The sequence below is a fragment of the Grampus griseus genome, assembly GCF_964374135.1.
Source record: "Grampus griseus genome assembly, chromosome: 20".
Taxonomy (NCBI): Eukaryota; Metazoa; Chordata; class Mammalia; order Artiodactyla; family Delphinidae; genus Grampus; species Grampus griseus.
The window spans coordinates 23,848,298-23,872,960 of NC_139014.1; the positions used below are offsets into that span (position 1 = coordinate 23,848,298).

Genomic DNA, 24,663 nt, shown 5'->3' on the forward strand with positions numbered 1-24,663 from the left:
AATGAACATACAACCAAATCCTCAACCTTTACTTTAAGCCACACACTGCTGGGAGAGGGAAGAAATAAGTGAGGATGAGCAGCTCAATAGCTGTTTTTGGAGGATTTATTTTTTTAATGTACGAGAATTCTTTTGAACCCTCCATGGCTCTAAGAAAAATTATTTGAAATGTCCCTGCTTAAGGGGCCGGGGTGTGGGGGGGGTGGCGGGTAAGTGCCAGGGATTGAAGGCTAAATGCCAGGGAGGCTGGTTGCAGGGATTCTTGGAACCAGGGCTATTGGCCTCCCTGCTGTGGGCTCAGGAATACCAGCCCCAGGCTCTGGTTGCCCTGAGAGATGCAGCCATTTTTACTTCTGATTGAAGGGCACCACCTTCTGGGATTTTCCCTTCTTTGGTGAAAACCTGAGTAGAATATGCCCAGGGAACCAAGAGGGCATGTGCCCAAGAGTCTGGAGGGCACTGGAGATAACAATGTGAGAGGCAGGGTGAGATCAATGCTTTTTATAGTTTAGAGTTTTGTCCCTGTTGGTGGAGAGAAGATGCATTTTGTGAGAGTGTATGGTAATTGCCCTTCATAAGGATGATCTCAAAAGGTCAAGGGATGGGCCTTGAATAGCCCTAATGTCCCTGAAATAGTCTATTGTATAGCTATTGTCCATACATGTAAAGGAACCCTTCTTGACCCTATTCATACTTTTCTGCCTCTGGGATTTCCCAAGTGAAAATCGTATTCTACTTTATCCCCAGACCCAAGCCTACCTCTTTTAAGCTTCAACAACAAAATAGTTCAACATACATTTCTTGAGCTCCTACTATGTGCCAGGCATCGTGCTAGGTGCTGGGAATATAGAGATAAATAACACACAGTCTCTTCTCTGGGGAGTCCACAGTCTAGTTTTTGAAAGATTTTCCTTCGCACTGACTTTTCGGATTTGGTAAATAAATCTGCATCTATCCCCTTTATATTTTCATATGCACGGATCATAGTCTCAGCTTCCATCTTTCCACAATCTTTAAAATTTTGCCTCATATGGTAACCTCCATTTTCCCCTTGACCAATTTAGATAACTTTCTTTGGACTCTGATATGTCTTCTTAGGAGCTGGGTGACCAGAATTAGACACGATATTTCATATACAAATGCTACATGAATGTGTGTACGAGAGTAATGCTATGTTGTCTAACTTCCTTCATTTATCATTATTATTGCCATTCTTTCATACATCCAATAGTTACTGAGTACCTCTTAAGCACTATGTACTGTGCTGGGTGCTGAGAATGCAATGGTAAGTAAAATGGACACTGCTCTCATGAAACCTAGTCTGGGTATGTGTTGGGAGGACAGAAGCAAAGAATCCAAACAGTCACATAAATAGATATATAATTATAAACTGAGACAAATGTTATGAAGAAAAACGCCGGGTGCTGTAACAGTATAGAAATAAGGGCTTTGGTCTAGTCTGGAAGCTTCGGGAAATAGTTTCCTGAGGAAATGACATTTGACCTTAGAGCTGAAGGATTAGTGGAAAGAGGTGAAGAAGAGAATGAGGAAAGAACATTCCAGACAGAGTAAAGAGTATGTGCAAAGATCCTGAGGTGGAAGGAACCAGGGACTCCTGAGAACTGCAGGAAGGCCAATGAGGTTAAAGCCCAGAGAATGAGGTTGTGTGGGACGGGCTGGAGAATTAACCAAAGGGCAGATCATGCAGTCATTGCAGCCAGGTAAGAATTTCAGTCTTTATCCTACAGAAGATCATGGAACCAAAGTCTTTACAGAAGAGCTTTTTTCCCCAGATTATTAATGCTGCTTATACTTGTCTTGAAGGGGAACAGTAATGATAGTCTGAACTGTTAGGAACTTTCCCAGTTTCCTGGCATGGTGTGGCTATGTCTGGCTGGCCCTGGGGAGGCCCAAAGCTGATGAACCGGCCCCAGCCTGGCAGCCCTCAGTCAAGGGATGGACACTGTCAGTATGGACAGAGGGGCAGGGGTGGAGGGTGGGTGGAGTGCTTTGCCTGAGGTATCAGCCCCACAGTGACATTTGGAACAGCCCCAAGCCTATGGCTCTTGTTCCTTGATAAGTCTATCATGTGCACCCCCCCCATTTAAATGGTCTTCTCACCCTGCCACCCTTCCTACAGCAGCTGTGCGCCCCACCCAATCTGGGGAAGGCCTCTGGATAAGAACTCTGACTCTGCCCAGAACCTGAGGTCTTGGCCTTCTGATTTCAGGCCTTAGTACTGTCTGGAACCATGTATATACATATTCCTGATAGTTTGGAGTTATTAATGGAAGCCATGGGAGAATAGGGTCATGATGGTTGGACTTGGCCTTTCTGAAGCCCTCTCTTTCCTTCCAGGCCTATCTTTGGAGAATGTGGTCTGGTGTAGTGACATCTACTGGCAAGGCTAGGCAGGTAAAAAAAAATGACCAGATGCCCACTCATCCTCAAATAATTTCCAGACTAGTAAGAAAATCATCCTTAACTTCTGAGATTGGGTTGGGTCAGTAATCGCAGTTGGTTACAGCAAGACTAAGAAGAGCAGGGTTGTGAGTTTGGACCATGTTATGTGCTGATTTACCTTAAATAGAGAAATTATTTTCCTAGTTGTAGCTCGCATCCCTCACCCTGGCAGTTGATTCACATTTGGGTACAATTAGTCACAAGGGAGATTGACTGAGCATGTGTAAGTGACTCAGAGAGAACCATTCCTGGCCCCAGTTCCTGGGAAAGCATCTCCCAACAAATGAAATGACCCTCAGTTTACAAACGGCAGAAGGCAGGGTCATTTTTCATCCTCCTGAAGTAGACTGGTTTGCGAATTTTTTTCCTAGTACTCAGTTTCTCCTAGGTCATCAGGAAAATAGTGTCAACACGACCATCTTCAAAGTTTCTACAGTGGGCAAGAGTGACTACAGCTTTTTTTTTCTTTTTTTTTGCGGTACGCGGGTCTCTCACTGCTGTGGCCTCTCCCGTTGCGGAGCACAGGCTCCGGACGCGCAGGCTCAGCGGCCAATGGCTCACGGGCCCAGCCGCTCCGCGGCATGTGGGATCCTCCCGGACCGGGGCACGAACCCGTGTCCCCTGCATCGGCAGGCGGACTCTCAACCACTGCGCCACCAGGGAAGCCCCGTGACTACAGCTTTTAAAGCGGTCCCTCAGTTCTTGCTGAGGTAAGACATAACCTGCCTCCCCACTGCTTTCATCCATGTCATCTACACATTCTGTTCATAATATCATTCTCCTTCTTAATAGCATGCATAATTGACAAAGAGTTTACCACTAGAGGTAATAGGGAAGCCAGAGAGAAAGAGTGAGGAGAAACAACTAGAGAAATCATTATGAAGCAAATCTTCTGCTTTCTTAGTAACACTGATTCCATAGCTGAATGTGGTTCAGACAAAGCATCTTTCACACAAACTTAAAAGAAAATCATCAAGACCTCAGTAGAGAAATGAGTAATACATAGGATTTCATGGAAGAGGAAACAGGACTAGTAAAGAAACACATGGAAGACTGAAGTCTATCCTAACTAGAAATAAAACGAAAAGCACATTTGAGGTGCAGTTTTCATTTTTTTACTAAACTTGCAAGATTTTATTAAGTGGTAACACTCAGTTCTGGGAACATCTTAAAATTGGTATCCTCCCACAATGATGGTGACACTTTAAATTTGGGCAAGTCTTTGGGGAAAGAAATAAAGCAACGTATAAGAGGCAGAAATAAAAACAGGAGAACTACAGATGCATGCAGACTCTCACTGCAGCATTATTTGACTTAAAAGACACTCAATAATCCCAAATAGGGGAGTGAGGGCACATTATGTCACAGAGCCACATTGCAATGGCACACGGCAATTACAATTACAATTATGAGGACTACAGATAAACACGGGAAATATTGAGAATGTGTAAAAAATATGAAATTTCATGTAAACAATGAGTGCATTTATACAAAACGTGTACATGTAATAAAATGTACACATGTGGAGAAAAATTGGAAGGCAATATGCAAAAAATAAAAATAGCTCTATGGCACCAGTGAGATTAAGGATGTCTTTTATTTTTTCAGACATTTATTTAGTGTTATTATACTGTGTTAGTAACTTTTGAAAAGGTGGAGGGGGTTGGTGCCGGTGAACGTCATACTCCCCCAGCCCCCTCCTATACACACTTGTCCTAAATCGTCAGCTGGAGGAGGAAAAGACCATGTGTGTTTATTCACAGTGTGCACTCAGCTCCTACCCAATGCCTAGCACTTATCAGATGTTCAATAAGTTGAATGAATAAATGAAAATGTCTGCAGTCTAAAAAGTCTCAACCCATGATCACAGAGTACATTCTATCCTGGGGAATAAAGAATTTGGTTTTGCTAGAATTAAAAATAAAAAAAGAAGGCCCGTCCATAACAGCAATTCCCTGGTTTTCTTGATAAGTGAATTTGGGCATGGAGAACCCAGGGAGAGACAGTCTGTTAAAGCAAACCCAATTACCACCCAGGAACATATGTTGCCCTGAGGCCTCTGCTGCCATAACAACATTGTGTAACTATAACTACAGCCCTGGAGGCTCTGGCCCTGTCAAATAAGGAAAAGGATGTCTTCATTGTATGAGGGCTTTGTGCTCAGATTGGCTTCCCTAGGGAGCTTGGATGGGGAAAGGGAGGTAGATAAGTGGAAGAAAGGGGGAGATGAAGGGCAGGAGTGGGAGAAGAACTGCTACTGAATCAGGATCAGAGTGATTTTTTTTTTTTACTTTTAGCAATTTTCAAAATGCAGTTATTTGACTATTTAGTTTTGGCCGTTATTTATAACCCCAGCTACAGAGGTGGGCAACAGTGACCGAGCCTGCTGGGATCTGTCCAATACCTTCCCCCAGGGCAGGGCTGGGGTGGGTGGTGGATAAGGTGATCCAAGAACCAAATTAACCAAGAAGGTAAGAGAAGTTTCAGGCCATCTCCAGCAAGAGTAAGAAAGGAGGGACCACTAATGACCTCACTGATTCTATTTTTTTCAATTAAAAAAAAGTATTTACTTATTTGTTTATTTATTTCTGCTGACTCTATTTTTAAGGCAGCTGTGAGTGAAAAGATTTTAATATGAATTATGGTCACATCAGCAAATTCTGAGATTCTTGCAGAGGGACAGAGACTAGGCCAATACTTTTACTCAGAAGTTGCGAGATTGGCCTGGCTACACTAGCATTGTCTTTAAAAGGTCAAGGCATGCTCTTCCACCTTACAGGACAGTTATCTGCACACAGAGGAAACTGCTATCCCTAACCCCTCCTGGTCAAAAAGAGGCTTAGAGGTGAGAGGGTGGCTGGTTCTGTGCAAGTCTTTCCTAACTGAGCGAACACCTGGCAGAGGCCACACCATTTACCGAGCCCTTTTAGATGCCAGCAAGGGAGAAGCTGGAGACGATGTGGCCAGCCAGGCAAGGCTCCCAACCTCCAGGAACTCCCAGGCCTTTGAAGCAAACAATGGACAACTACACTTTGTATTTGAAATATGGTACCCACCATTTTACTGGCAAGGGGAGCATTTGAAAGGAAATTGAAGGATCTTTTAGGGAGCTTCAAATGTAACTGAGGAGACAAGATACAGGTATGAGAAAGAAACTTCATAAGAACATACACAAAAGATTACCCCCGCTACCCCTGCCCTGTTTGGTTCCTCCTCAGCTCTGGGTAAGGGTATTACTATGGAAGCATTCTGACTGGTCTCCCTGCCACTCTGATCAGTCCCCCTCACAGCTTTCAGAAAAAGATCTCTAAAGTTCAAGTCTAATCGTGGGACTCCTCTGATTAAAGTCCTTCAGAGATTCCCCCTCACCTCCAGCCCAGGCTCCTCAGCAAGGCATTCAAGGCTCTGCATGAACTTGTTCCTAAAACCATTCATGCCTCTTCTTATGTCAACCACTCCAAATCCAGTCATGCCCTTAGTCACACACACACCGTACTGCTCCACACCTCTGTGCTTTTTGCACATGCTGCTCCCTCTGCATAGGAAGCCCTTACTCTCCTTGTCCGCTGGCAAACTTATTCGTCCTATGAAGTTCTACTTGTTTCACCTCCTCTATGCATCCTTTCCTAAACTCTCCTGATAAAACCGTCCACTTCCTCCTCTGTAGCACTTCTGAACCTTGCTCATCTTTCTATTTTTCCATTAATACCCTTATAGTGTTTTGGAACAACAAGCTTACTGGCCTGGGGAAACACGATGTTTTATCCATCTTGCTTTGACTCAATGCCTGACATATAATGCCTGGGTAATCAAACATCGAGACCATATAAAGCTATATTCACAAACATTAAGATGTTACTGCCATAACTAGGGTAACTGGAATAATAAATATCAGTAACAACAGCCATTTATTGCCAGAGTAAGAGCACTTACTCTGTCAGGAACTGTGCTAAGCTCTCTATAACAGTCATTTCCTTTAATTCTTATAACAACCCTGTGAAGTGGCTATTCTCATCTCCACTTCACAGATGAGAAAACTCAGGCACAGGTAAATTTTATAACTTGTCCAAGAGCAATGCAGACAGAAAGCGACAGAGCTAAAATTCAAATCCAGATCTGACATCAAACCCTGTACTGGATGCTAGAAGACCTGATGAGTAAAACAAAGAGGAGTTATGTTCCTCTTACTTTTTAGGGAAGGAGAGAGGGAAACAGAACATCTACCAAACTGTATAAGGAAAAGTACACATAAAGCAGTAAGTGCAAAATAACATAAATCACTATGCCCTAATACCTTAGGAAGAATAAATCAGGAAAGACCTTCTGAAGAAAGTAAATATTAAAGAAGGTTGTGAGATGCATCAAGGCAGGAAGAAAAGCCTGTGTGAAAGCATAAAAGCAGGAAGAGCAGTGGAGCTACCCATGTGAATGAAGTCTGGCGTACGAGTGTGGGCACGGGGCAACTGGTAAAAGGCTTTGAAACGAACATCAGTTCCTGCTTTGAGCAATAACTGTATCATGATGAAAATAAAACTCAAAGTAAAGATTATGTTTGGTTCAAAAAAAGAAAGGAAGAGAGCAGAAAGCTTTTAGGATTTCCCCTTCCCCATTCTAAATATACCTAGCTAAAAAAAAAAAGGGACTTCCCTGGTGGCACAGTGGTTAAGAATCGGCCTGCCAATGCAGGGGACACAGGTTTGATCCCTGGTCCAGGAAGATCCCACATGCCAGGGAGCAACTGAGCCCGTGCGCCACAACTACTGAACTACTGAGCCCACGTGCTGCAACTACTGAAGCCTATGCACCTAGAGGCTGTGCTCTGCAACGAGAAGCCACCGCAATGAGAAGCCCACGTACCGCAACGAAGACCCAATGCAGCCAAAAATATATATATATATATATATGTATATATATATATATACACACACACCCCTAGCTGTTTGACTTTCATCTTTAGTACACACCTTTCTTACGATCACATTTCTACCTTCTTGGTGTTAGTTTTTTCATCTTTCTGCCAGAGGGTACACCTTCCCAGGACAAGAACCATGTCTAAAGGAAACTGTAAACTCTTTTAATGCTACCTGCAGTGTTTGAAAATTCGGTGTAAGGGATTAACTAATGTTGAACATCTGTAATGCTGGTGTTTGTATTTTGAATGGCTAAGTCAGGATTTTATTCTAAAACACTAATTTCTAGGGAGGGATACTTCACCATCTTTGAGTGCTATACATTCAGAGACTGTGAAACAGTAAACATATTCTGATTGACTAGCAAGAATTTACTGTACATAGAGCGTGGTCTGGGTACTATTTATTTATTTATTATTTTTGGATGCGTTGGGTCTTCGTTGCTGCGCGCAGGCTTTTCTCTAGTTGCAGGAAGCCGCGGCTACTCTTCGCTGCGGTGTGCAGGCTTCTCACTGCGGTGTCTTCCCTTGCTGTGGAGCACAGGCTCTAGGCGCACGGGTTTCAGTAGTTATGGCGTGTGGGCTCAGTACTTGTGGCTTGCGGGCTCTAGAGCACAGGCTCAGTAGTTGTGGCACATGGGCTTAGTTGCTCAGCGGCATGTGGGATCTTCCCAGAACAGGGCCTGAACCTGTGTCCCCTGAATTGGCAGGTGGATTCTTAACCACTGTGCCACCAGGGAAGCCCAGCTCTGGGTAATATTAAGGATGGTATTAAAAAAAATGAGATATGCTCTTAACATTAGAGCTCCTTACCAATAGTCGGGGAGCCACAACATCCAAGAGTAACCTCAGGAACACTCCAGTAAGTGCAAAATAACAGTAATAGTGTGAAATTAAATGCTTAAGTCCTGAGGGGATACAAAAGAAGAAACATGAGCCCTTTCCAAACAAGCTCTTATGTACAATTCAACCTAAGTAAATTATTCAAAGGTATTTATAGTAAACATTAAAAGCTAAACACTAAATACTAAAAGCTTCCTGTGTTAACACCAGCCCAGGATATCTCCAAGGAGAGTACTAACCAAGGGTCTGGAACTTCAATTCTTCAGCGTCCTCTGTTCAGCACATTAATCAGTTGTTTACCTTCTGTGGCTTTGTTCCTTAGCTCAGCTCCAGGGGGAAATCTCCATCTTAGCTACCCTCAGGTGAAACTGGGGTCCAGGGTCCTAACTTAATGACTGAGCTGGGCTGGATTCCACCCATGAGCTCTGGGCCAAGCCTTGGTCTTCTCAAGGCTTTTCTTCCAGCGAGGCTAAATCCTCAATGCCTGCTGTCCACTTCCCAGCCTTTTCTTATGACTCTTCTAGCCTTACATCTTCCAAAACTTCTCCTTTCAAGGCGCTCTCACTATTATTTAAAAATCAACGCCTTTCTGAGCTCCAGCTTTACTAAAAATATTCCTTCCTCTTCCCCCTTCCCCCAACTCCTGGCTCCAGCATCTGCATTCGAGAGGTCACTTGGGCTAACGGGTTCAATGCTTCTCCGGCTCTGCTATGGCGCACACTCTCACCCTGCGGGCCACCCAAGGCTCTCAAACCCATACAGAATGTGCTCACCACAGAACTAAATTGGTAATTCTTTGGAGCTACAGCTTCTGGAGAATGGTTCTGTCTCCTTTCGCGAGTGATCGGATTAACTTACTTGCTGTTCGCTAAGGGCAAGGACAATGTCTCCTCTACCAGACAAGAAACTTCCCGATGATAGACGCTACCCTTTCGTTCCTTTCACAAGCCCCCATTCTCACCACTTTGAGACACAGGATGGCTGTTAAAATATAGTTTCTTCTGCAAAATACCCCTTCCCAACTTTGAGTTTATGTCATAAACGGAAACGTCCTTTAGCCAATTCGGCGACGAAGGCGTTAAACCTCAGCAACCTGATGGATTCTGGGGCTTTCCTTCTCCGACTTAGGAAATGAAAACGACCGGGAAGGGAAATGTTGCCCAAGGTAAAGATGAGAACCGTTAACTTCAACTGTCGGGCTTCTGCCCCAAACAGGAATGGCTACCCACGCCTACAAAGGGTGCCATTCCCCTAACTAAACACGGCTCACCCCGGTTTCCACCATCGGTGTCACTTCCTGACCAAGTCCAAAATGGCGCTCAGTAGCCTCACCGGAGGAGCGAACCTCCCAGCATCCTCTCTGACCCGCAACGTCAGGTGACGCGAACCCCAGCCGGAAGTAGAGGAAAAAGCGCCTCAGCCCGCGGCGCCTGCGCAGAAGGCTGTAGACGCTGTGAAGCAAGAGGCACTTGGGATCGTACGCAGGATTGGGACTGCTACAGAGGCCGCCACGGAGCCCGCCGGAGCCACCGTTCCTACTGCTGCTGCCGCCGCTGCCCGAATCGGAACCGTCGGGCCGCAGCCGCCGGCAATGCCGCGAAGGAAGGTGAGAGGAACGGGACAGGAGGGATGGCGGGTTTCTAAGGACAGTCTTTTGAGCAACGTGACGCAGTTGGCCACGCCTCACAGTGGTTGGATTCCAACTTCCCGCTCCCCCGAACCTAGCTCAGCAACCCTCTCTTCTGTCCATACCCAACAGAAAAATGTGGGCCCGACCCTGGCCTCGGCCTATGCTTGCAACTATTCCCGCCCTCTGCTTGCCTGGCTCGGAGGCGTTCTTCTCGTTAACTGGTCGCTGAAACGTCTAGAAGCATATTGATTGGCTGGTGACACCGCCCATTTGGGCTCAACGGTCACCTCCCCGCGTGTGGGGGCGGTGTCTGGGCCCGGCCCCACCGCTCTCCTACTGGCGGTAGAGAACGATCCCTTTTCTCTTGATTGGCTGGGCTTGGCAGTCTGTCCTGTGGGGGCGCGGTTTAGCGGGGCCGCGATTGGGTGGCACGAATCCCCCTCTCTTCCGTCTGGAGATGCTCATAGGAGGAGAGGCGGGGTTTTGGAGCATCCTTCCTTTCCCCGCGGGGGACACAACAAAGCAGAGGACTGGGTGGTGGAGAACCAGCGCCCACTCCCAAGGGATCTCACTCTGGCCTGTTGCTCCTACGCTGTAATTATTATTGTTTCCTTAGTTGGACAGCGCCTAGAAAATGCAGTTCGTAAAATCAGAAACTTTGTAGAATTAGATGGGACTTATGAAATCACCTAAGGACACTCCCATCCCTTCTTTTCTCAGCTAAACAGAGGCTTATTGGAGTTCCCCAAGCTACTCAATTAGGCAATGGCAGAGCCAGGACTACAGAACAAATCTAATTCAGTTCAACAAATGCTTATTGACTACTTGCTACGTGCTGGTTGCTGGGGATTCAGAAATTAATTAGACGTGAACCCTGGCTTAAGGAAATCAGAGTCTGATGGGGAAAACAGACATATAAATAACTGTAGAAGGATCTAGTAAATTCTCTACTTGGCAGTAATGTACAAAGCTTAATGTCAGAGAAGTGGGAGAGCAATTAAGTCTGTTCTGGAATAAGATGAGAAGTAGATTGGTGAAAGCCAGAGAGAAGAACTGAGTTCTACAGTCAAGCCAGGAAGGGATGGTCAGAGATGATCAGGGATTCAAATATCTGGGTAATTGGACTAGATGACCTTTAAGATTCCCCCTTTTATCCTGTCAATTTTCTGTGACCCTCTCTGGGGCCTCTACTCATTATCTGGGCAGATTAGACTTGAAATATTTGGAAAATTGGGTGGTATTGTTCACTTCTGAAGAAATGTTTCTCTTCACAGAGGCTTTCAAATATTTACACTTTTTAATGTCTCCTAAAATGACGTACATTGACAGGTGGTATTTATGTTAAGGCTTACCAAATGCAGGAACAGTACTGGTGCCTTGAAATAGGCCCACAGTCCCCTTTCTTCAATTCCCATATACAAAGAGCTCTTGAAAATGTAGATTTTCTAGTAACTTATTTGGTGACAAAACCTGTCCTAAACTGTCCTGAGTTTTCGTGTGTCTCATTTAGTGTGATTGTTTACATATTTTGCTGCAGAAATGGTGTTATTTGCAGCATATATGCAAATTATTCCCTTTCCAAAATTCTAAAAAGTTATGAATTCTAAATACAGCTGGTCCTGAGAGTTTTGAATAAAGAATTGGGGACTTGTAATTTGAAACTTTGGTGTTTTTTTGTTTGTTATTCTTTTAGCAAATACATTTCTCTTTCTGGTTTAGTAAAAGGTATAGTGTTAATGCTCAGTTGATAAAAGTTATCTTTATGGTTAATCATGCCTCAGGAGGCTAACAATTGACAAATAATTATTTAAAAGATAATTTTTTTTTTTTTTTTTTTTTTTTTTTTTGCGGTGCGCGGGCCTCTCACTGTTGTGGCCTCTCCCGTTGCGGAGCACAGGCTCCAGACGCGCAGCCTCAGCGGCCATGGCTCACGGGCCCAGCCGCTTCGCGGCATGTGGGATCTTCCCGGACCGGGGCACGAACCTGTGTCCCTTGCATCGGCAGGCAGACTCTCAACCACTGCGCCACCAGGGAAGCCCTAAAAGATGATTTTTAAAAACCTTTTGTTTTTGCATACCTATGAGTCTTCATGTGCAAGCCGCTCCCTTCCCCGCTTTCTTAAAGCACTTCTGCCATTCATGTGGAGAAACTTCAAAAGTAGATAAGAAAGAAGAATGTTACTCTTTTTCTCCTTAAGTTCTTTTGGGATCAGAGTTGTGGACCATGACATTTTGAATTAGTGTGTAGTTTTTAAAAATGTAATAGCTGTTGATGGAGACTTTGTACAAAAGCTACTCTGAATTTCAATGGGGTCTAGTACTAACATTTTTCTCATTACTCTGGACTTTCTGTAAGTACATGGTTATGTCAACCGATCTGTTTTGAGTAGAATACTTTCCAGTTTGTGGTACTGACCTCCAGATGGACTTGTTTCAGAATTAACGATAATACAGTAAGAATTCTCTTTCTGTGTTTATTTAATAAGGGTGCATTATTTGTAGGTTGTTTCATTTAAATGCTCTAAATAAAGGAAAGTTGTCTGTGGAATCCTTTCTTAGGTTTGAACTTGGTGTTTTCAGTATCACAGTTCGTTTTTTTCCCAGTGTTAATTCAGACCCACAGAGTAAATGTTTCTGTGCTAATGTTTGGATCTATGGTGTTACAGAGGAATGCAGGCAGTAGTTCAGATGGAACCGAAGATTCCGATTTTTCTACAGATCTCGAGCACACAGACAGTTCAGAGAGTGACGGCACATCCCGGCGATCTGCCCGAGTCACCCGCTCCTCAGCCCGACTAAGCCAGAGTTCCCAAGGTAAAAGGCGGCTTCCTTCTTCCTGACCACACCTCACAGCTGACTGGACATCACATTATGGTGCTAGTTACTGTGGAAACTGGTCCCATGTCTTGATGTTGATGACAGAATCTGGTAAAATGCAGAGTAAATGACTGCGAAGTATCAGGTTTTTAAAAATGGTTCTGTTGGAGGTACTGTCCAATTTGTAGACCCAAAGGAACTATGTCTGGTTTAATAGGTGTGTGACACATGTATGTCCTGAGTCATTTAATTTTTTATAGATTACTGTTTCCCTATCAGTAAAATGAGAATGCTATCTTTTCACTTTCATTAGAATGGTTTAGGCCTAGGGACTTAAAATAGTCTCTTGAACTTGTTATTATAGGAGACCCAATACTTTTAAAGCCACGTTTAATTCTGTAATATAGTCAGGTACAGGTAATAAATATAAATAGTTGACCTAACTATCAATTGTAAATACCCAGAATTTTGCTTTGGTAGTAAAGAACAGAGAATCTTGGTGTCAGAAGGTTCTCTAGTGCAATTAGCTATCTGGGCTTAGATTTGGAGCGTACCCCTAAACCCTCTTGGCTCTGCTCTGGGATTCCCTGGGGAAGAAAGAAAGTTATAATGAATACAAAGAGCTGATGATCAACAGGCGATAATAAGTTAAGAGGGAAAATATAATATACTTAGAGCGCTTAAACAGTGTTGATTTGGTTAGTGCTTTGTATAAGCATGTTGCAAAATGAGAGAAGAACATCTCTTCTTTCAAGCAAGAAAGTGGGAACATTCTCAGCAACTGTTCCTTACTTTATTTTTGAATGTAATATTTGAGCTGAAGTATAGATGTTGTCTCTTGATTTCTCAACTTTTAAGTTTTATCTTTTGGCATAATGGAAATATTGCTAAATGGCTACTATAATTCAGGTACTATGCTATGTACTGGAATACCATGATAGAAAAATCATACTTCCTGCCCTCAAGGAGCTCACAGTTTAGTTCGGGATGTAAACTGGTATGGTAATGCATTGTGGAACCGGCTCTGAGAGAGGTTTGCATAGAGTACCGTGGAAGCCCAGATATGGAAATCTTACGGGATCTAGTAGGAATTTACAAGTTGAAAGATGGGAAAGTGTTATTATAGGTAGAGAGTACAGTATATGCAAAGGAATGGGCATAAGTGTTCTTAGAAAGTATAATTGATCATGCCCTGGACACCTGAAAGTTGTAAATATTCAAAATAACTAGGAATTACACGAGCTCCGGGTCTCTTTCTAGTTATACTTTATGACCACTGAGTCACACAACTCCATGGGGCACCGTTCACAGTGTGGTCCATGTAAGATGACCCTCTCTAAAGCAAATGTAGACTATCAGTACATTGTGAATGGAGCCCCCTGGAGGTATGCAAACTGAAAACCTAGCTGTGTGCTAACTTTTACACAAGAGTTGGAGAATTTCAGTTTTCTTCTTTGCAGAATCTGTAAGATATACATGTTAGGATTTTTTGTTGATTAAAATATGCTTTAATTTTAGCTCTGAATTTCTTTTATTCCTTTTTTGAGTGTCATCAGAGTAGAGATGAGAAAAGGCTACTGGGTGCTTCAGAATAGACTTCTCTATCCAAAAGAATTTTAAAAGTTGTAGTCTTGCCTTGCCCTTTACGAATCTAATACTATTTTGCTTTAGGGTATCAGATAGGGTAATCAGGAAGAAAAAAAAGAGATCCTTAAGGAAAGGAAATATTCGTATATTGATATACCTTTAGTAGTAGAGCATCTGTTTTCTGGTGGGTTAGATAAAGGAAGAAAGAGAGGACGTAGCTAATATTTATAAAGCACTAGATTTAGCTACCTAGGGATCATGTTAGGTGCCTTACATGAATTATTCCACGTATTCTCACACAAAATGTATGAGGAATATGCTACTAGTTTTGCCCCATTTTTTATAGATCAGGAAACAGGCTTGGAGAGATTAACTTGCCCAAGATGCCACAGCTAGTTAGTATGCTGAAGTGGAATTGAATCACGTTCAGTCTTGATTCCAGAGCCTAAACTATTAATTCCTTGCTGTATTGCATCTCTATACCTGATCTGTTTTGCTTATATTTAGTTCAATAAAATGGGTATTTTGAGGATTTGTTGGATTTTGTGAAATATGAAGAGGAGGGCCTATGTGCTAATAAGTCCTACCACTGGGAAATAAAACAGATTTCCTTCTTTTTTCTTTAATTGTTTTATTGTTTTTAAAAATCGGGATCAGATTCCAGTCCTGTTCGAAATTTGCAGTCTTTTGGCACTGAGGAGCCTGCTTATTCTACCAGGAGAGTGACCCGTAGTCAGCAGCAGCCTACCCCAGTGACTCCGAAAAAATACCCTCTTCGGCAGACTCGTTCATCTGGCTCAGAAACTGAGCAAGTGGTTGACTTTTCAGATAGAGGTGAGTGGGTGTGGTATGATTTGGACCCATTACAGAGAGGGTCTAGTCAGTTTCCTCTTAAGGGAGGCTTGGAGCCACTGCAGATAGATAGATGCCCAATACAAAATTCAGCTAGGTGAATGCTGGTGTGTCTGATTCCTTTTCTGTGTCTTGCTGAGGTCAAGTTTGGTACTCTAGTACTCTTGAGGTCCAGAGTAGCTGGAATATATTTGATTGGACCTGCAGTAGGCAAAAGGGACTGGGTACCTCTTACCCACAGATGAAGAAGGCTTAAAGCACATTTTCTTACAGCCTGCTTGTCAGTCCATTTATCTCTGAATTTCTGAAGAGGAGTGACCCGTCAGTAATGGGGAATGGTAAGGTACTGAGGTTGTGATTCAGCAGCCCAAATCAGAGGCCTTAGATGAAAGGCTTTAGGTTTTTAGCCTGCCAACACCCCACAGCATGTGTAACTTCCCCAACCAGGGATGGAACCGGCGGCCCCTGCAGTGGAAGCTCAGAGTCTTAACCACTAGACCACCAGGGAAGTCTGGTCAGCTGGTTTGATGGACCCGTATTTACTTTTTAAAAAAAGTTTTGTTGCCAGTATTTGAAAAAACAAAGATTTCATGTAAAAACCTGAGTTACTAGTTTCTTTTAAAAAATGGAAAGCTCTGGGAACATTAGGTGGCCATTCACCACAGTAATAATTGGCTGGAACTGAGTAGTAGTTGTCCCCTTGAGAGGGACAGTCAGCTCTCGATTTGGCCTTGCTCAGCCCCGGTAGGCATTTGGTTTGCAACCCCTAATTTAGAGTTAGTCAGGTCCATTCACAGTCTCACACCAAGTCTGTTCAGTGTCATCCAGAAAGAACCATTTTCGTTTATCTTCCATCCTGTGTATCTCCTGGAAGGAGAGTGGGGTGGTAATGTTTTTTAAAGATTTATTCCCATCCAGTTTTGATTACCCATGATTTGGGGCTTGGGAGAAACACAGATAAGTAAAATGCATTAGGTAAACTCCAAATGGAATTTTAGTCAGGATTTAAAGTTGCAAAAGAGGAATGATGTTATTAGTTTCTCTTCATTTTCTATTTAGTTTTATGGCAGATAAGTGGCTAAAAGTTACTGGTTAAATCGTAGAAAGAGGGTCTTGGAAAGCCCATAAGCTCTTCTGAATATAATAACCCTCTAAATAAAATAAACCCCATTCATGAGTTCTACCAATTGCTTTTACTTTAGAAACTAAAAATACCGCTGATCACGATGAGTCTCCACCTCGAACGCCAACTGGAAATGCCCCTTCTTCCGAGTCTGATATAGACATCTCCAGCCCCAACGTTTCTCACGATGAGAGCATTGCCAAGGACATGTCCTTGAAGGACTCAGGCAGTGATCTCTCTCATCGCCCCAAGCGCCGCCGCTTCCATGAAAGCTACAATTTCAATATGAAGTGTCCTACACCAGGCTGTAACTCCCTAGGTAAGTGTGCCCAAGCCTCATGACACCCTGTGATGTGTGGTTCTCTCTCCCTCTGGAATTAGGATCACCCAGGAATGTTCAGTGTTCCATTGCGACTTAGCTTCTTAGGCTCTTCAGTGATCACTCCTCAGAGTAACTCTGAATTGCCCGCTTGAATAAAAGCATCTTTGGGACTTCCCTGGTGGCGCAGTGGTTAAGAATCCTCCCGCCATTGCAGGGGACATGGGTTGCAGCCCTGGTCCGGTAAGATCCCACGTGCCACGGAGCACCTAAGCCCGTGCGCCACAACTACTGAGCCTACACTCTAGAGCCCGCAAGCCGCAACTGCCAAAGCCTGCATGCATAGAGCCCATGCTCTGCAACAAGACAAGCCATCGCAATGAGAAGCCCACACACCACAAGGAAGAGTAGCCCCTGCTCTCTGCATCTAGAGAAAGCCCGCGAGAAGCAATGAAGACCCAACGCAGCCAAAAAAAAAAGCATCTCTGCTTCTTGGCCTCTTATCCATAGTAACAGATTTGGTTACAAGGAAATTAACTGTGATGGGCCATTCAGTTTATTGAGAGCTTTTCCCAGTGAAAAATTCTCTCATTTTTCCAGCAAAAACAAAACAGAAAACCAGTTATCTCTAAATATCTCATTGTGCGGTGCTTCGTTCAAGCTTACTGAGGACTAATAGACTGTAAGTTAGTGATGAATAATGGTTGTATGGCCATAGCTATTAAGGAAATGAGAAAAACAGATTTTTTTGGTCAAGAGGTTCTGAAGGTAAGGAGTACAGATGAGACCCTGGCCTTTTGTGACTTCTGTAATTTTAGGTCTTGTGGCTTTGTGTGCTTTAGTAAGTATAAACTAGATAAGCATTTCTTCACAGATAGATGAATATTTCATTATTTTCTTATGACTTATTTTTCCCCCTTACTGAGGGATTCTAGTAATGGTTTAAAAACCTTATTTGTGCTCCTTAACTGAGATTAGGTGCAAATGTTGGGCTAAGCTTTTGTCTAGAGTTGAAAGGTGCTGATTGGAAGATAAGGGGCCTCTCTTTCTATCTACAAATTTAGCCTTTGGGGACTTCCCTGGTGGCGCAGTGGTTAAGAATCCGCCTGCCAATTCAGGGGACACGGGTTTGAGCCCTGGTTTGGGAAGATCCTACATGCCACAGGGCACCTAAGCCTGTGCTCCACAGCTACTGAGCCTGCACTCTAGAGCCTGCGAGCCACAACTGCAGAGCCCATGTGCCACAGCTACTGAAGCTCGCATGCCTACAGCCCGTGCTCCACAGCAAGAGAAGCTGCCGCAATGAGAAGCACACACACCACAACAAAGACCCAACACAGCCAAAAATAAATAAATAAATAAAATTTAGCCATTGAATGTGGCCACCAGGTTCAGAAAAAAAGTAGAACAGAGTAAGTTGCTGCTTTGCAGACCACCAGTACATTTTCCCTAGTATTTTATTTATTTGGATCCTTTCCTGGTCTTAGCAGCAGTTTCTTAGGTCATTTCAGGCCATCAAAATGCATAAGTAAAGCAAAAGTTCCCCTGAACACTACACCAGTTGTTACTCAAGGTAGTTGTTTCAGGCCTAAATCAATTTCCTTGAGATAAATAATGAAAAACTAAGAATAGACAGTATATAAACACTAGTACAAGAGATAGCTAATATGCTTTCAGACAGTAAGAGGATCTCATTGCCACACAGCAGGAGAAGGAATTTTCCTCAGCTCTGCTTGTTGGTATCCACGCATCCTTAGATTGTTACTTTTATTTTATGTACTATGTGTAATCAGTCATTCAATACTTATTGACTGTTTTAAATTCTGGGGGTGGAGTTGTGAACATGTCAAATTCCCTACCCTCATGTAGCTTATAGTCTAACTGGGGAAGGCAAAACAGATGTGTAATACATCAACTGGAGATGTATGCTTTGAAGAGTAGGATACTGCACATACAAGCGTGTGTGAGTTGGGAAAGCCACTCTGATATGCTGATATTTGAGCAGAAACCTGAGATAAGTGAGAGAGTGAACCATTTGAGTATCTGGGGGATAAGCATTATGGTAGAGGGAACAGCAAGTGCACAGGGTCTGGGGCAGGAGAATGCTTAACCACTTTGAGGAGTATTTTTTTTGGGAGGGTTGGGGGTGCTGCGCCGTGCAGCATGCAGGGTCTTAGTTCCCTGACTAGGGATCAACCCGTGCCCTCTGCACTGGGAGCACAGAGTCTTAACCACTGGACCTCCAGGGAAGTCCCTTTGAGGAATACTTTAGGGGCCAATATGCCTGAAGCAGATAGACCAGAATGGGGAGGAGGAGACAGACCAGAATGAGGTTAGAGTGGGGGACTAATTCTGTGTTATTTATGTCCTGGACTCAGCACCCTTAATGTGGTAGAGACCAGAGAGTAAGTATAAATCTGCTGCATCACGGGAAAGTTGACTTGACTTTTGGTTTTAATATATTGGCGAAGATTGAAAAGTATGAACCGGAGCTTCCAATATTATTCTGGATCCTGTTCCACTCTTCATCTTAGGCAAAACAGTGTCGTTAATTTTTTTTTCTTGGTAATTTTGGTATGAAAGTAGGATGTGCTTTTGAAAAATTAAAACCCTACAGGAGGTCTTGAGTGCTAAGTAAAAGTTCTCCTTCACTCATATCCCCAGAACCATGCCCTAGATATAATACTACTATTGGTAGTTTTTTATGAATGCTGATAAGTTTCTATACATATATAGCACACGTGTATATGTACATGTATTTCTTTTTTTGTTATTTAGAAAAAGGAAAATATACAGTGGTTTGACATCTTAGATATTTATTGGCACTCAGAGGTCCATCTGTTTAAAGGATATAGAGAATTCCATTATATTGAAAGTTCAGAAATTATTTAAATTGTCCTGTATTGATTGACATTTATATTGTTTCTCATTTTTTAACTTTTTTTTTCTTAAAGCTATTTTGAACAGTACTGTAATTGATAGCCTTGTATGTATGTATTTTGGTGTCTCTAGAAAATCTGCTGGATAAATTCATAGCAGTGGAATTGCTAGGTCAATAGAACAGCTATCATTTTTAAACTTTTAATATAGACATATTGGTTGTAGTTTACATATTATAAAATAAAACAAACTTGAATAATTTATTCAGCAGTTACAGATGCATAGTATCTAAAAAGCTTGCCATAGCGATGATACTTTACATTTTGTACATAGTGTTTGATCAGTGAGGGTAGTATTTTGTGTCTAAGATAAATGTGTGGATCTCTAATATTACGTTTTAAATAATATAGTCCTGGAGACATGGCAGCCTGCGTATCATATATTAATTCCCCTCTCCCCCAGTACTTGGACTGTTTTTACCCTTTATTTATTTACTTTTTGGCTGCGCTGCAAGGCTTGTGGGATCTTAGTTCCCCGACCAGGGATCAAACCCAGGCCCTTGGCAGTGAGAGCACGGAGCCCCGACCACTGGGCCACCAGGGAATTCCCTGTTTTTACCCTTTAAAGCTTACTCTGTAAATCTTGTATAATTTTTAAATCCCTTTTAAATGTCTCCTTTACCCCAAGAAAGATAAAGGTTTTTGTAGATTTGCAATTTAGCTTAGCTCACTTATCTTTTTATCTCATTAGCCTTGGCTCACCATCCCTCTCAATCTTAGGTGTTTGATAAACCTTTTGATTGAAGGAACATATAAAAATGAAATAATCAATTCTCTGTGTATTTTCACAAACCACATGAGAAATAGAAAAATGAAGAGATACCCTTTTAGATAAAATGAGCTTTCTGTATTGTTTTTCCTAATATCTTCATCTTCCCTTCTTAAGAGGGCCTTGTGCAAACTTCCTGATTAAAAGTTTGATTATGTATTTTATAAATAAATGAATGAATGAATAATATAAAAGTTTGATTATAGAAGAAGGCTAAATCTTTAAACAAAACCAGCCACCCCTCCAAAAGAATGAATATATTTAATCTGGTCCAAAGTTACCAAGGTATGTTTCCTTATACGATAGAAAAGGCCACTTCCTTCTCCATTTTTCATAAGTTTCTTTTGATTTTTGAAAGAAGTTCAGGGGCTTCCGGGGTGGCGAAGCGGTTAAGAATCCGCCTGCCAATGCAGGGGACACAGGTTCGAGCCCTGGTCCAGGAAGATCCTACATGCCGTGGAGCAGCTAAGCCCATGCACCACATCTACTGAGCCTGCGCTCTAGAGCCCGCGAGTCACAACTACTGAGCCTGTGTGCCACAACTGTTGAAGCCCGTGCACCTAGAGCCTGTGCTCCACAACAAGAGAAGCCACCCGCACTGAGAAGCCTGTGCACCGCAACGAAGAGTAGCCCTCACTTGCCACAACTGTAGAAAGCCTATGCGCAGCAATGAAGACCCAACGCAGCCAAAAATAAATAAATAAATTTTTTTAAAAAAAAGGACTTCCCTGATGGCACAGTGGTTAAGAATCCACCTGCCAATGCAGGGGACACAGGTTCGAGCCCTGGTCCAGGAGTATCCCACATGCTGCAGAGCATCTAAGCCTGTGTGCCACAACTACTGAGCCTGCGCTCTAGAGCCTGAGAGCCACAGCTACTGAGCCCACATGCCACAACTACTGAAGCCCGCGTGCCTAGAGCCCATTTTCCACAGTAAGAGAAGCCACCGCAGTGAGAAGCCCGTGCACCGCAATGAAGAGTAGCTCCTGCTCACCGCAAGTAGAGAAAGCCCACGCGCAGCAACGAAGACCCAACACAGCCAAAAAAAAAAAAAAAGTTCAATTCAGATTGTATAACATTGCATAACAGAAAGGAAAGTACTTACTATACATATGACTTGATCAGTTTAGCATAGGAAAGTTAAATTCCACCAAAAGAAAATATTCTTGCTTGTAACTTTGTGCCTTTTATTTTTATTTACTTATTTAAATTTGTTTATTTATTTTTGGCTGCACTGGGTCTTCATTGCTGTGCGCAGGCTTTCTCTAGTTGCGGTGAGCAGGGGCTACTCTTCCTTGTGGTATGCGAGCTTCTCATTGCAGTGGCTTCTCTTGTTGCGGAGCACAGGCTCTAGGTGCGCAGGCTTCAGTAGTTGTGGCTCGCGGGCTGTAGAGCACACACTCAGTAGTTGTGGCACATGGGCTCAGTTGCTCTGCGGCATGTGGGATCTTCCCGGACCAGGGCTCGAACCCGCGTCCTCTGCATTGGCAGGCGGATTCTTAACCACTGTGCCACCAGGGAAGCCCAACTTTGTGCCTTTTAAATAAGTTTATGGGCGTAATGACATTTTGGAATTTGAGAAAGAATTATCAGAAAAGAAGGAACTATAATTTATACTGAATATATGCAAGTGTGTTCAAAGATTGCTAGATCCAACCTGTGGAAGAAAAAAAATTATTGTGGGTGCAAGTTATGACCCTAACAGCACTTACCTTTGATGGATTTAATCTGTAATCAGACATGTATGTGATAAAATGATACTGTAAAAAAAGGTAGAGAAAAATATGACTTTACAAGCTTAAATCTTTCATCTTGAGATTAAGTTTTTTCCTCCTTTAACAGGACACCTTACAGGAAAACACGAGAGACATTTCTCTATATCAGGATGCCCTCTCTATCATAATCTCTCAGCTGATGAATGCAAGGTAACTGTATTGTCATTTATTCAACATATACTTATTGAGTGCTTACCATTTGCCAGGTACTTTGCTAAACAATGGGGATACAGTGTGAACAAAATGGGCAAGGTCCATGTTCTTACATTCTAGAGGAGGAAACATTATAAAAAACAACTGTGTTAAGAAAAAAAAACAGACAAATGAATTATTCTACGTAGTGAGTGTTTTGAGAGAAATTAACAATGAGATTATCTATGGACTATTTGGAACATCATCCTCCAAGTGCTTTGATATTTTCTGTTGAAAATTATGTTCAAAGATTGCTAGGGACCTTTTCCACTAAGGAATAATTTGCATAAATATGTGATCTCAATATTTATGCATTAGTTTCTCTTCTTATAAATCTATGAGGACATTTTGCTTTTTAAAAGTTTTTCAAAATTCTTTTCCTCTTTCTTTGTCTGTTTCTGTGAAATACTTTTCTTTTTGTTACTCTCAATCACACCTACTCTTGGCTAATTCTTGTCTTACATTCTTGAAAAATATAGTTCTAAATAACCTTTGGGGTTTGGAATAATGGATTTAGGAGTAGAGCCTAAGATCCTATTTTGTATGTTTCTCCATGGGTTGTTGCTACCAAGGAGGAACCAAGAAACTAATTATGGGCAAGCAGGAGTTGAAAATGTTACTAATTAAATGCATTGCTCAGGTAGTATTTGGACAGGTTACCCAAGCTGGTTAGACCAAAGTATTAATTGTCATTTTTATAGTTGTTATTTTGCTAAGAAGGCCAGGATAACAGGTTTATTCCTGTTTGGGCCAGTTTCCTCCTGAGAAAAATGAGATTCCCCAGCTAACATTAATTCTCCCTGATTCAGAAATATGTTCTCTTATTTACAAGTAGACCACAGGAGGGAAAGTTTCGTTCTGTGTTGTTTAGTCTTTCAGCAAAGTAGTATACTTTCAGTGCTTACGTGGATTTTGAGGTTGTGGATACTTACTCTTATCTTCCTTCATCCCAGATCTCTAATACAAGCCAGGCAGTTTCTTCTGTTCTCTGTAGAAGTGGTAGGTCTTCCCATTATCTTCCCATTAGTGTGAGACCAGATCAAAACAGGAACAGCTCTTCCAACATCTGCATCAGAAGCTGACAAGTCATTAGGTGCTTCTTTCTCTGAAAATAACTGTGAACTCTGGTTTTTGAGAGTTGTCTGTTACCACTTGTCTTTAAATATAACGATCTGATACTATGGATGGTTTTACATAAAAGTCTTCTTAAGGTATAACTTTTTAAATTGTTGGCTAATAGCAGTATGAACATGTTGCCTTAAGCAATTTATTTTTAAAAAAGAAAAAGAGGGCTTCCCTGGTGGCGCCGTGGTTGAGAGTCCGCCTGCCGATGCAGGGGACACGGGTTCGTGCTCCAGTCCGGGAGGATCCCACGTGCTGCGGAGCGGCTGGGCCCATGAGCCATGGCCGCTGAGCCTGCGCGTCCGGAGCCTGTGCTCTGCAACGGGAGAGGCCACAATAGTGAGAGGCCCGTGTACCGCGCAAAAAAAAAAAAAAAGAAAAGAAAAAGAAAATTTTCAGTGTGGGGAAGAAAATTCTGAAAAAAGGAACGCATTTCCTGTACTTTCCTCTTTTGTGCTCTTTTTCACAAGGGGAATCAGGCTCAGCATAACCCATCTTTACTACTGGACCATGTGCTTGTGTGGATCAGGAGAATTTCTGAAAGATACATATTTTTATTACATTTAGAATCCCAAATGGAAAGATGAGGCTAATTCCTCACATTTACTAAAAACCCAGAGTTTTTAAAGTACTTGCATGTACAGAATTACTCTGAGTTTTCCAGTAAATGATTGCAATCAGTGATATTACCATTTTATATTCAGTCAAAAGACTGAATTCAATGAGTTTACATTTTCATGGGGGAAGGCAAAATCAACATATAAAATTAGTAAGCAATTAAGAATTTCGTGTAGTGGTAATGCTGTGAGAAATGAAAAGGTTAAACAGAGTGACTGTTTTGGGAGTGACAGGGTTTGGCAGTGCTTTTGCTTGGGCTGTGGAGAAAGACATTTTATCTGAGCCATGGGTGACGGCAAAGAGGCAGTTAGTTGTGTCTAGGTCCTGAGGAGAAGTATGGGCAAACACAAAGGCCGTGAGACAGGGATAAACGGTTGCATTTGAAGGGTGGAAAGTAGGCCAGTGTGGCTGGAACGTGATGGGAAGTGAAGAAGCAGGATCCATATCATGAAGGACCTGTAGGCCTTGGCAAAAGGAGTATGCCTGTGTTCTGACGGCCGTGGGAGGCATTCGAAGGGCTTTAACAGAGGCGTGGTGTAATATCGTAAACACTGTTTAAAAATCACAGCTTGCTGGTATGTGGAGAGTGGACTGGAGGGGGCAAGAGTTGACACAGGGTAGATAGGCTGTGTCTGAGGCTTAGGCAGTAGATGGTGGCTTGGTTTAGTGTCATTGTCAGTGGAGATGGTCAGAATTGGTTGGACTC

General features: G+C 42.7%; 1 protein-coding gene across 2 annotated transcripts in view; it reads left to right on the top strand.

Moving 5' to 3' along the window:
• Positions 1 to 9,672: 9,672 nt before the first annotated feature.
• KAT7 (lysine acetyltransferase 7) overlaps positions 9,673 to 24,663 on the top strand; it is a 31,660-nt gene continuing 16,669 nt past the window's right edge. For both annotated transcript variants that reach the window (XM_082678721.1, XM_082678722.1), the window contains exons 1-5: positions 9,673 to 9,821; positions 12,511 to 12,658; positions 14,906 to 15,082; positions 16,303 to 16,542; positions 22,093 to 22,175. In XM_082678721.1, coding sequence (XP_082534847.1) covers positions 9,807 to 9,821; positions 12,511 to 12,658; positions 14,906 to 15,082; positions 16,303 to 16,542; positions 22,093 to 22,175 — 663 coding nt within the window. In that variant the 5' untranslated portion in view covers positions 9,673 to 9,806. The remainder of the gene's footprint in view (positions 9,822 to 12,510; positions 12,659 to 14,905; positions 15,083 to 16,302; positions 16,543 to 22,092; positions 22,176 to 24,663) is intronic.